At 52.8% G+C, this 11,898-nt stretch overlaps 2 protein-coding genes across 3 annotated transcripts; both read right to left on the reverse strand.

Moving 5' to 3' along the window:
* Nucleotides 1-309: 309 nt before the first annotated feature.
* Nucleotides 310-1,388, reverse strand: LOC141808830 (p53-induced death domain-containing protein 1). Of its 2 annotated transcripts, XM_074695566.1 has the most exons (3): nt 1,255-1,388; nt 964-1,127; nt 310-682 (listed from the first exon to the last, which is right to left on the reverse strand). In XM_074695566.1, exons 1-3 carry the CDS (start codon nt 1,273-1,275, stop codon nt 448-450), a joined length of 420 nt encoding a protein of 139 aa, XP_074551667.1. In that variant the 5' UTR covers nt 1,276-1,388; the 3' UTR covers nt 310-447. The 2 variants fall into 2 exon arrangements, with proteins under 2 accessions (XP_074551667.1, XP_074551666.1); XM_074695565.1 differs by having other exon boundaries at nt 964-1,319.
* A 907-nt stretch (nt 1,389-2,295) lies between these two features.
* slain1a (SLAIN motif family, member 1a) lies at nt 2,296-11,804 on the reverse strand. The gene is made up of 9 exons (XM_074694833.1): nt 11,215-11,804; nt 9,411-9,547; nt 7,679-7,792; nt 7,087-7,197; nt 6,062-6,211; nt 5,419-5,745; nt 4,752-4,940; nt 3,483-3,810; nt 2,296-3,272 (listed from the first exon to the last, which is right to left on the reverse strand). Exons 1-9 carry the CDS (start codon nt 11,667-11,669, stop codon nt 3,197-3,199), a joined length of 1,887 nt encoding a protein of 628 aa, XP_074550934.1. The 5' UTR covers nt 11,670-11,804; the 3' UTR covers nt 2,296-3,196.
* Nucleotides 11,805-11,898: the final 94 nt, after the last annotated feature.

Consider the following 11,898-nt stretch of genomic DNA (forward strand, 5'->3'; position numbering starts at 1 on the left):
TAAGCTCTAAACAAACAGGGTCAGACAGAGTTTCTGTTTTTAATGTGATCCATTTAAAAATCACATTGATCAAACATTAACTGAGCACACACACACACACACACACACACACACACACACACACACACACACACACACACACACACACACACACTCACCAGGCCTTAATAAGTAATAAACCCATACAGCTGGTTGATTAAGCATCATTTTTATTTTTCTTTAATCAGACAAACCGCTCTGAGGAAAATTAAAAAGTAAATGTAACTTTATTTTGGATCAAGCAGCCTAAAATCTGTTTTCGGTCTTTAATGCAAACTTTAGGACACAGGACAAAGCGTTGAATGACTGTTCACACACTTCCTGTTTCACGTCGGTTCGTCCAACATGGTGGAAACTTTTCTGTCAGACGATGAGCGGAGCAGCCAGTGACAGCGGCGGCGCCCAGCGTCAGGTGTACCTGGGGTTCAGGTCGTTGATCCTGCGCAGCGCGGCCTTGTTGTGGATGGTTTTATGGACGGTGATTATGAAGGGGAAGGCGGAGGGCAGCTCCACCCTCTGACTCAGCTTCTGGTGGCCCCAGTGGAGGCAGCGCAGCCTCTCAGCCAGGTCCCTCCTGCCCGCCTGCTCCAGCCCGTCCTGCAGGATTCTGGTCTTATTGGGCTTATCCCACGACTTCTCATACCTGCGAGTAAATTCACACCTGAGAAACTTTCTCACCATGGACGGGAACATCACCAACAACACCTGAGCGCTGCAGGCTGTGTAACAGCCGTCACGACCCAAAGCATGAGCGCTCAGACAGATGTTATCAACACGTTAAACCTTTTCTACGAGAAGCTCCAGCAGAGTTTTAACTCTGACCGGTTCACTCTGAGGAGACTTCAGAGCAGATTAAAGGACAGGTACCCCCCTGACAAACCAAACCTAATCTCAAAACCACTTCAGACCCCGAACACAGTTTACCAGCTTTCCAGCATGGTCCGAGCCTGGACAACCTTCTGGGCGGACTTGGTGTGGAAACGTGCGATCTCTGCTCTGCTGAAGCCGAGCTCGTAGGCCAGGACGGTCCACTCGAAGCCCAGCTGCTGAGAGATCTCCTGCAGGCTCTTCAGGTTGATAACAGCATCCTGAGGAGCAGACGAAAACCAGGCCAGATGAAAAACTCCACCCGCTTCTCTGATCAGGACCTCCACCCAACCAGGGCGTCTGTTCATGAATATCTCTGGGGATTAATTTGACATGAAATCAGATTACCTCCTGAGCTTTGTTTGGCATCGTCCCAGAATCCACAGATCAGCAGCTGGAGCCACGCTCGGACTTCAGAGACCAAATCCAGCACAGATCCAGTTCAGACGCCTCTCAGAGAGACACAGAGAGAGGTTGTTCACTCAGCCTGTGGTCCAGTCAGCCAGGACCCAGCGTGTTTCACCGTCACCATGGAGACCACAGCAACATGGTTTCCTGTTAAACATTACTGAAGCCTGCAGGTCACACAGACCAACAGGTGAACAGACCGACAGGTGAACAGACTGACAGGTGAACAGACCGACAGGTAAACAGACCAACAGGTGAACAGACCAACAGGTGAACAGACTGACAGGTGAACAGACCGACAGGTGATCAGACCAACAGGTGAACAGACCAACAGGTAAACAGACCAACAGGTAAACAGACCAACAGGTGAACAGACCGACAGGTGAACAGACCAACAGGTAAACAGACCAACAGGTGAACAGACCAACAGGTAAACAGACCAACAGGTAAACAGACCAACAGGTGAACAGACCAACAGGTGAACAGACCAACAGGTGATCAGACCAACAGGTGAACAGACCAACAGGTGAACACCTGTCCTCAAACCACAGCTGGTCGTCCCGTGCTCCTGTAGCAGAGAGCTGTTGTAAACCCAGCAGGGAGCTAATGTGTCAGATTCATGTTAAAGTCGCTTCAAACCTCCATCTGTGGTCCACCAGGGTCCACCAGGGTCCACCAGGGTCCACCAGGGTCCACCAGGGTCCTCCAGGGTCCACCAGGGTCCACCACGGTCCACCAGGGTCCACGCACAGACAGACCCAGCGTTCGCTCGGCTCCCCAGCTTCAGGATGAAGTCCTGGTCCCTGATGAAGCAAATCCTCAGAGCTGCATACAGACCCTCATCACACTCATCCAGAGAGGACGGTGTTGGAGGTTAAAGCAGAGTTCAGATCTCAACGAGCTCAGTGTAACTCAGCCGATGGCTCTGAGAGGAAACACGTTCCTGACGCTCTGTGAGCCACAGTTAAACCTGGTCACCTGGACTGAATGAGGCCCGGTTCAGAGAGGTGAAGAATGAAAAGACGAGCAGCAGAAGTTAGAAATGTTTGAAAGGATTTTATTCACCCTAAAAATGCTTCTCCTTCACCTTACTACCATCCATAAAAAGCTTCATGTGCAAATTTCATTGCAGCGTTTGTGTTTATCAAAGAAGAGTAAAAATCTCAGCTCGAGTGTGAACGGGAAGGAAAGGAAGGAAAGGAAGGAAGGAAAGGAAGGAAAGGAAGGAAAGGAAGGAAGGAAAGGAAAGGAAGGAAAGGAAAGGAAGGAAAGGAAGGAGCCATGTGTGCACACTTAAGAGGAACAGATTACTGATTTAAAGGATGAATTTAACGTCTGATCAAAGTGCTGAGAGCTCCAGCCAATAAATACGAGAGACTTTCACACAGGCACAGGATGTCACAGAGTCCAGGATCCACTTCAGACCAGCACAGTCCGACCCTGATGACCCTGATGAAACACGGTGAGCAGGTTTCCTCCTCTCCTGTTGAATGAAAGCCGAAAATATCCACAACATCAAACCAAAAACATCGTTACAGGAGATCCACTTCAGTCCAGGTTCAGCAGCTGTGGAGGGTCAGATCCAGCCTGCTGGACCCGTCCTGTCCTGGGTCTCTGCTCGGACCCTGAGACAGGCACCTTCCACAAACGTGGTCTCTCTCTGGTCTGGACCCAGGACTGCAGTCCCTCTTGAAGGAGGAACTTCAGCTGAGTCAGTCCCCCGGAGCGTTACCCTGTCCTCCTCCTCCTCCCCGGAGCGTTACCCTGTCCTCCTCCTCCTCCTGGAGCGTCACCCTGTCCTCCTCCTCCTCCTGGAGCGTCACCCTGTCCTCCTCCTCCTGGAGCGTCACCCTGTCCTCCTCCTCCTGGAGCTGGTCTGGGGTCAGTAGCAGCCGTCTCTCCAGCTGCCGTCCCTCAGGGCGCTCAGAGCGGCCAGGCTCTTTGGAGGAGTCAGCAAACTGCAGGAGGACACAGAGGAGAGGGTTCAGGCCCTGGGGGGTTAGAGGTCCCACAGGGGGACCGACCTGAGCTGAGGAGGAGGTGGTCTCCTCCTCTTCCTCCTCCAACCTGCAGCCTGTGGGGCGATCGTTCCTGTCGTGTCTCAGAAACAAAGAGTGACAGAGTGAACAGGTGTTCCTGAAGCACACAGCAGGTGTTTCTGCTCTTACCTGCGCGTCGGTTGGCCGATCTTACTCGGACGTGGAGCGCCGCTTGTGCCCACGAAGGACGCGGGGCGGGGGAGCGAGCTGCGGGGGCCGGCCGGCGGGTTGGCGCTGGCTTTGAGGGGCTGAGGTACCAGACTGCTGCTGGGTTTGAGGGGCTGAGGCAGAGCGGCGCCGCTGGGGATGGACTGGAGACTGACGGAGGAGGACAGGGAGGTGGGGCCCTGCTGCACCGTGGGGCTGACGTAGGCCGTGGCCTTCCCAGGCGCCCGGGACGAGGTGGGGAAGTTCCCCACACTCTGCACCCTCTGACCCAGCAGACCCGGGGCGGGAACTGAAACACAGACATGAGGATGATGAAGCTGGGACTGGACTGGACTCACTGCCTCAAGAGAAACTTCCAGAAAACAGAGCTCCACGTTCACAAGGGGATGAGACAGAGATCAGGGCTGCAAGCAGAGCTTAGAGCAGAGTTTAGAGCTTAGAGCAGAGCTTAGAGCAGAGTTTAGAGCTTAGAGCAGAGCTTAGAGCAGAGTTTAGAGCAGAGTTTAGAGCTTAGAGCAGAGTTTAGAGCAGAGTTTAGAGCTTAGAGCAGAGTTTAGAGCAGAGTTTAGAGCTTAGAGCAGAGCTTAGAGCAGAGCTTAGAGCAGAGTTTAGAGCAGAGCTTAGAGCAGAGTTTAGAGCTTAGAGCAGAGTTTAGAGCTTAGAGCAGAGCTTAGAGCAGAGTTTAGAGCAGAGCTTAGAGCTTAGAGCAGAGCTTAGAGCAGAGTTTAGAGCTTAGAGCAGAGTTTAGAGCAGAGTTTAGAGCAGAGTTTAGAGCAGAGCTTAGAGCTTAGAGCAGAGCTTAGAGCAGAGTTTAGAGCTTAGAGCAGAGCTTAGAGCAGAGTTTAGAGTTTAGAGCAGAGTTTAGAGCTTAGAGCAGAGCTTAGAGCAGAGTTTAGAGCAGAGCTTAGAGCTTAGAGCAGAGCTTAGAGCAGAGTTTAGAGCTTAGAGCAGAGCTTAGAGCAGAGTTTAGAGTTTAGAGCAGAGTTTAGAGCTTAGAGCAGAGCTTAGAGCAGAGTTTAGAGCAGAGTTTAGAGCTTAGAGCAGAGCTTAGAGCTTAGAGCAGAGCTTAGAGCAGAGCTTAGAGCAGAGTTTAGAGCTTAGAGCAGAGCTTAGAGCAGAGTTTAGAGCTTAGAGCAGAGTTTAGAGCAGAGCTTAGAGCAGAGCTTAGAGCTTAGAGCAGAGCTTGGTGAAGGATGACGCAGGTTTTCTCAGAGACACTCTGAGTCTTACTGGAGGACTGGAGTCGTGCGAGCCCGTTGGAGGAGTCGAAGCTGTGGCTGCTCCTCAGAGAGGGGATGGTTGGTAAGGAGGACGGGCTGTGTGAGGACGGGGTGACCGGGGAAGCCAGACATGGAATACTGGGAACACTGGGCATGCTGGGGGCTCGGATCAGGTTGGGCATGCTCCTGCGTAGCTTGTCTGTGCGACCAAACAAACCAGATTAATGTCCACGTGGTTTTTACATTTAAAGATCAGTTTGAGATTTCTGGGACCTGATAACGAGTCACATTCAGAGCCGACTTTGAGAAAAGAGGGTTAAGCTCAGCTTCATGCTCATATCCAGACCATGTATACCTTTCTATGTCATAGCTTCATGCTAAGCTAAGTGGCTACAGGCTGAGCCTTCACATTCTCTGAGCAGAGGAAGCTGCTCCTCCAGCTCGTTGTAAGACACCTCCTGAGTCTTCATCATCCACAGGTGGAGTCAGACTCTGGCAGAGAGGAGAGTTCACTGACCCCCCTCTAAACCCAGAGACCAGCAGCCCCCTCCCCAAACAGAGACTATCAGCTCAGAAACCTGGGGACACGCTGAGGATCTCTGTCACTGTGCTCTCAGCCTCTTTAACCTGACTGACCCTGGGTCTGGTTTTAACAGGACAGGAGCTGGAGGCCTCACCTGTTGGGTTCCTGTACGCTGTGTGTGGATCTGTGCTCAGGCCAGAGGGTCCGGAGTACTGAGAGAGTCCGCTGAGGGAGCACTGAGGGCCGGAGCTGCGTCTGCAGTCCCTGATGCTGGAGAAGGTGTGTGAGTGGGGCAGGCCGCCCCGCTGCATAGAGCCCGTCCGGAAGAGCCGAGGCTGAGGAGGAGGCAGCTGGTCGTACGCTTCGTCCTCCTCGTCCTCCTCCTCCAGGTCCATCTCGCTGCGCCTGAGGGAGTGTAAGGAGAAGCTGGAGCTGCGGCGGCTGGCCGTGGCTGAGGTAGAGGCGTAGTCCTGACGGAGACCTGCAGGGGGCGGAGCGATGCGAGAATCAGTGAGAAACATGAACCTGAGCCTCAAACCAACGGTCGATGACCTTCTGCAGAAACAACGCATCAATAATTCAGTGAATCTGTAGCTCGCTCTGAGACACCACCCAGTGCTTCCTGAATCTGCTGCGTCACTATTCTGATCACAAGGAATCAAACCTTCAACCCCGAGGATGACCACAGAAAGCCCTCATATCCAAACCAGACCCCGACAGGGAACAAACCACGTCCTGTGTCTGAGTGTGAAAGTCATCCATGAGCTCAGACGCTCAGAGAAGCTTCTGGTACTCACTCTCCTCCTGAAGTCGAGCCATGACCTCCACGTCCGTCATGTCCTGCAGTTTGTAGCTCATGGAGATGGAGTCGTCCTCCAGCTCTGACACACCCACCTCACTGTCCAGGGAAGACTGCGGGCTGATCGCTGCACGCTGACGGCCAACGTCTGAAAAACCACAGACAAAAACCTTTTGACCTTTGAAATCAGGAACTCTGACCCTGTGTACCCGGACTCTGTGATCTCTAACCCCGAGATATCCGACCCTTTCAACTCTGACCATAAGAACTGTGACCCTTTAGTTCCTTACCCAAGAACGGTTATATTTAAATTTTGACCCTTTGAACTCTGCCCATTTGAACTTTGACTCTGAACTCTGACCATTATAACTTTGACCCTTTAAACTCCAATCCTATAACCTTTGACCCTTTGATCTCTGACCTGTCCAACTTTGATCCTTAGATCTCTGAACATTTGAACTTTGACCCATTGAACTCTGACTATTTGAACTTTGACCCTTTTGAACTTTGATGCTTTGATTTCTGACTAATTGAACTCTGACCCTGTAACCCTTGACCCTTTGAACGCTGACTATTTGAACTTTGACCCTTTGAACTCTGACCCTGTGAACTCTGACCATCCGAACTTTGACCCTGTGAACTCTGACTATTCGAACTTTGACTCATCTGAACTCTGACCCTGTGAACTCTGACCATTCAAACTTTGACCCTGTGAACTCTGACTATTTGAACTTTGACCCTTTGAACTCTGACCCTGTGAACTCTGACCATCCGAACTTTGACCCTGTGAACTCTGACTATTCGAACTTTGACTCATCTGAACTTTGACCCTGTGAACTCTGACTATTCGAACTTTGACCTTGTGAACTCTGACCCTGTGAACTCTGACTATTCGAACTTTGACCCATCTGAACTCTGACCCTGTGAACTCTGACTATTTGAACTTTGACTCATCTGAACTCTGACCATTGGACTCAGAGAGGTGGATTCTGAGAGGAGGAGACAGACTGTAGGAGGCCTTACTGTGGACGGCGGCGTTGGACAGGAAGGTCGGCGCTCTGTCTCCCAGGCTGCAGCTGGTCCTGAGCGGGACAGAGGGCTGGATGAAGGATGGGCTGGAGGACAGCAGGAAGGCTTCAGAGGAAGAGGAGAGGAGACTCAGACCAGGATGATGACTCAGAAAGCATCCTCCAATGAGAGGTCAGCTATCAGTCATTGATATCATAGTTAATAAACATGGAGGAGCACGCCGAAGGTGTCCACTCAGTCTGAGCGGCTCTGTCCATCTGTCCCAGGCTCAGGGCTCATAATCTCTCCTTAAGACTCTGTAATCTGAGCGTAAACTCACAGGAACAGATGCTTTTGGCTCCGTGTTTTATTGCTCTGGGAGAAAGTGGAGCAGTGACTGTGAGGTTAGAGGAGAGCAGCTCCTGAACTGATCAGACTAACTTTAGCTCTGGCTGCTCTAAATGTTGGTCACACGGCGCCTGAGAAACCAGCCTCAGGCGCCGTGAGGAGAGGAAGACCCCGACCCTGACCCCAACCCTGACCCTGACCCTGACCCGGACCCACTGATGGGGACAGACTGTGTGGTGTCAGGAGCAGCTGGTGTTACCTGGGGACTCAGTTAGTGCAGGTTTAGAGTAAGGCAGGACGGGACAGCTGAGGGAGGAGAGGCCCTCGATGCAGCTGTACGGACGGACGGATGACACACCTCGCCTACGCCTCGCTGCACACAGGACAGAGGGAAGGAGACGTTAGTGGGACAGGTTCGTTAGACAGACAGACACACACACACACACACACACACACACACTCACACTGAGACACACACTCACAGTCATGTCTGGTAACGCTCTGATGCTGATCTCTTTTTTCAGGTCTGTTTGGAGGTTTCTGGCTCCGTCAGCAGAGGATGATACTGTGAGAGGAGGTTCAGCTTACACGGCGGCTTATTGAGCTTAACCACTGAATTTATTTGGGAGAGTATCAGGATGAGCAGGGATTGAACATGTAGGCTTCATCCTATTCCCTAAATCAGAGTTTGATCTACTTCAGTCCTCTTCAGGGTGTGGAGGCTTCATGCACAGAGACGGATGCTGGGTCCACCAGCTCCAAGGCTGGACCCGCAGAGGGGTCAACTTACTGGTTCCTTAAAAACCTCACTAAGACCAAACTGATCACACTGATCACTCTGATCACTCTGATCACTCTGATCACTCTGATCACTCTGATCACTCTGATCACACTGATCACACTGATCACTCTGATCACAGACTACATGTGAAGCAGTCTGTGGTCTTGGAGCTGTCGCTGAGAGCAGCTTTCATTGGATGTGATAATGTTTGGTTTGTAAACAGGAAGTCCATCCCTCTTATTGACAGTCAGGGAGGCACAAACCTGAGTCCGACCCAGAGGAGCTGGACTGCTTCAGGATAAAATCAGCTTTCACTGCAAGTCACACAAACAAGGGCCACAGAGACCCCGAGACAAGGAGGTATTCATGATCAGGAGGAGCAGAGCCAAGGCCGGCTGAATACAGCTTCAGAGCAAGAAAAGAGCAGCAACCGTACACACACACACACACACACACACACACACACACACACATACACACACACACACACACTCACACACACACACACACACACACACACACACACACACAGATAAACAGTGTGTTTTCTACAGGATGAGGATCTTGGATCTGTTGGGCAGCGAGCGTCACTCAAACCGCCAACCTCGTCCTCAGGGGGGGAGGAGCCTGAAGAGCAGGGACGCTGACGCTGGCTCTGAGCCTCATGTGGACTCTTCTACAGCTGGTTTTGGAGGAGTCCAGGTTCACTCTGTGTCCTGGTGCAGAAACACTGAGAGCTAACGACAGATTCCTGTTTATTCTCCTGCAGACACCGTGTGGAGCCTCCACCAGCTCCAGCTCCTCCACCAGCTCCAGCTCCTCCACCAGCTCCAGCTCCTCCAGAGGGACTGGTGGTTTAATGTGAGCAGAACCAGGACAGTGGACCGGTCCTCTGTGCTCTCTGGGGGCGTGCTCGGCCCCCACAGACTCTGGCTGGCTCTGTGGGAGCTTCCTGAGCTGCTCACCAACCCACAGACGAAGAGAGAGAGAGTCAGACGCTGGGTGTTGGTGCAGGCGGAGCCGGAGCAGAGAAACCTCCCTGGGCTGACGGAGAGTCTGATAAATCCTGCAGCTGCTGGTTGGTGTGTCACAGCTTATGGTCACACACACACAAACACACACACACACACACACACACACACACACACACACACACACACACACACACACACACACACACACACACATTGATCTGACAGCAGCTCCGTACCTTGGTCCAGTCTGTGACAGAGGGTCATCTTGGCCAGCTCCACCTCGGGCCCAGGGTGGTCCAGGACCTGCCTGCACCACTGGAGAGGGCTCAGGACCCCGACGCCCTGCGGCCTGGCTCTGGGGCTCACATACAACCTGGAGCACAGAAAAACCCCTGGTTTAGTCCTGACCCCATGACCCCGCTCTACATGGAGCCATCCTCCCCTGGCATTCACTCACACACACACACACACACACACACACACACACACACACACACACACACACACCCTTCAGAGAGTGTGTGTGGACACACTGAGACCAGTGATGAATGACGGTTTGTATTTGTGATTCTGAGAAACATGAAGAGTTCAGGGTCAGTTTGAGATCTGCTCAGAGGACGGAGAAACCGTCTGACACTGTGGACATCATCCAATCAGAGGACAGGAAGTTTAACACTGGAACAGATAAACACAGCTCACATAAACCACGGTAACCATGGTAACCATGGTAACCTGGTAAAGACGCTGGTTAACGTCTGAGAGGAGTCAGCAGAGAGGCTTCCTGTACTCTGTGTCCATATTAACCCTGATCCTGCATCAGTGGGTCACCCTGAGACTGACTCTGGGTCACCCTGAGACTGACTCTGGGTCACTCTGAGACTGACTCTGGGTCACTCTGAGACTGACTCTGGGTCACTCTCAGACTGACTCTGGGTCACTCTGAGACTGACTCTGGGTCAGTCTGAGACTGACTCTGGGTCTCTCTCAGACTGACTCTGGGTCAGTCAGCACAGTCACACACTCAGACCAGACTGATGCTGCGCTCAGCTCCGTGCTACATCTTCTGCTTCACCAGCTCAGATACATGAAGGTGGAGACGCTTCAGTGGTCAGCATGTCACAGAGTCCTCCTTCAGTCAGATACAGTCAGATATATGGTCAGATATAAGCTAAGATACAGTCAGATACAGTCAGATACAGTCAGATATCAGGTCAGATATCAGGTCAGATACAGTCAGATATACAGTCAGATACAGTCAGATATCAGGTCAGATACAGTTGTATTCTCATCCTGAGCCTAACTCTGCTCTGCCTCTGGTTGTTTGATCCAGGCTGGAGGATCTTTGTTTCATCTCTCTGCCTTCTTTCTCTGCCTCCTCTGGATGAACAGAGGGGCTGCATGCAGTGCATTGTGGGAAGTTTAGAGCTCAGGTCAGATCTGTTTTTGTCCCTCTCCATCCTGGAAAGGATCCCTGTCTGCAGGTCTCTGCAGGTCTCTGCAGGTCTCTGCAGGTCTCTACCAGGAGAGGATCAAAATGAAATCAATGGAGTGAAACATGTCAGGTTTGATGGGACAGGCTGTCTGTCTCAGGTTCGGATGGGACATGCTGTCTCGGGTTCGGATGGGACATGCTGTCTCGGGTTCGGATGGGACATGCTGTCTCAGGTTCGGATGGGACAGGCTGTCTCAGGTTCGGATGGGACAGGCTGTCTCGGGTTCGGATGGGACATGCTGTCTCAGGTTCGGATGGGACAGGCTGTCTCGGGTTCGGATGGGACATGCTGTCTGTCTCGGGTTCGGATGGGACAGGCTGTCTCGGGTTCGGATGGGACATGCTGTCTGTCTCAGGTTCGGATGGGACAGGCTGTCTCGGGTTCGGATGGGACATGCTGTCTGTCTCAGGTTCGGATGGGACAGGCTGTCTCGGGTTCGGATGGGACATGCTGTCTGTCTTGGGTTCGGATGGGACGGGCTGTCTCTGCTGTGCTGTGACACAATGAGGAGGCATAAAAACGAGCTCAGCTCAAACAGAGTAGTTACCAGCTCTCGGGATCTCCCACGGGCAGCACCATTTCCAGGTCCAAAACGTCCACCTCATCCAGAACCGAGCTCTCCCCCTCGGCGCCGCTGTCCTCTGCAGCCGCGTCAGGAGGCGCGGAGCTGGGCTGGAAATACGCGAAGGGCTCCTCCGGTGATCCCCGGGACCCAGCAGGGACACACGGAGGAGCCTGGACCGGACTGTGAGTCTCATGTTTCGGGCAGAACCGGTCCCTCTCGCACGCCGGGCCGCCGTGCAGACACGGAGCCGAGCCGTGGGGGTGAGGGCCGGACGAGCAGTTGTTTACAGCGTTAGCTCTGCTCCGCAATTGTTCGTTCTGCTTCTCCAGTTTTCGGACCAGCTCCTGGAGCTTCAGCACCTCCAGCTCCGCGTCGCTGATTTTATTGTTGCCGTTGACGTCCGCCATCATCCGGGGGCTCAACACCTCTGCGTCCATCTGCCGAAACCAACATCGAGAGGGAGGGAGAGCGGCTCGGCCTGCTGCCTGCTCAGGGTCCTCTTCAATCCAGAGAGGGAGTCCAGATCCCCGTGTAAAGCTCCTACACACACACTCACACACTCACACACACACACTCACGCAGACACACGCTGATGCTGCTGCTGGGATGATGGCAGAGCTGCTCTCTGATTGGTCCTCAGCCTGGAGTCTAACTCCCATCACTCAG

The sequence above is a fragment of the Halichoeres trimaculatus genome, unplaced genomic scaffold (assembly GCF_033239565.1).
Source record: "Halichoeres trimaculatus isolate MK-OKI-2021-1 unplaced genomic scaffold, fHalTri1.1 fHalTri1_scaffold_19, whole genome shotgun sequence".
Classification (NCBI taxonomy): Eukaryota; Metazoa; Chordata; class Actinopteri; order Labriformes; family Labridae; genus Halichoeres; species Halichoeres trimaculatus.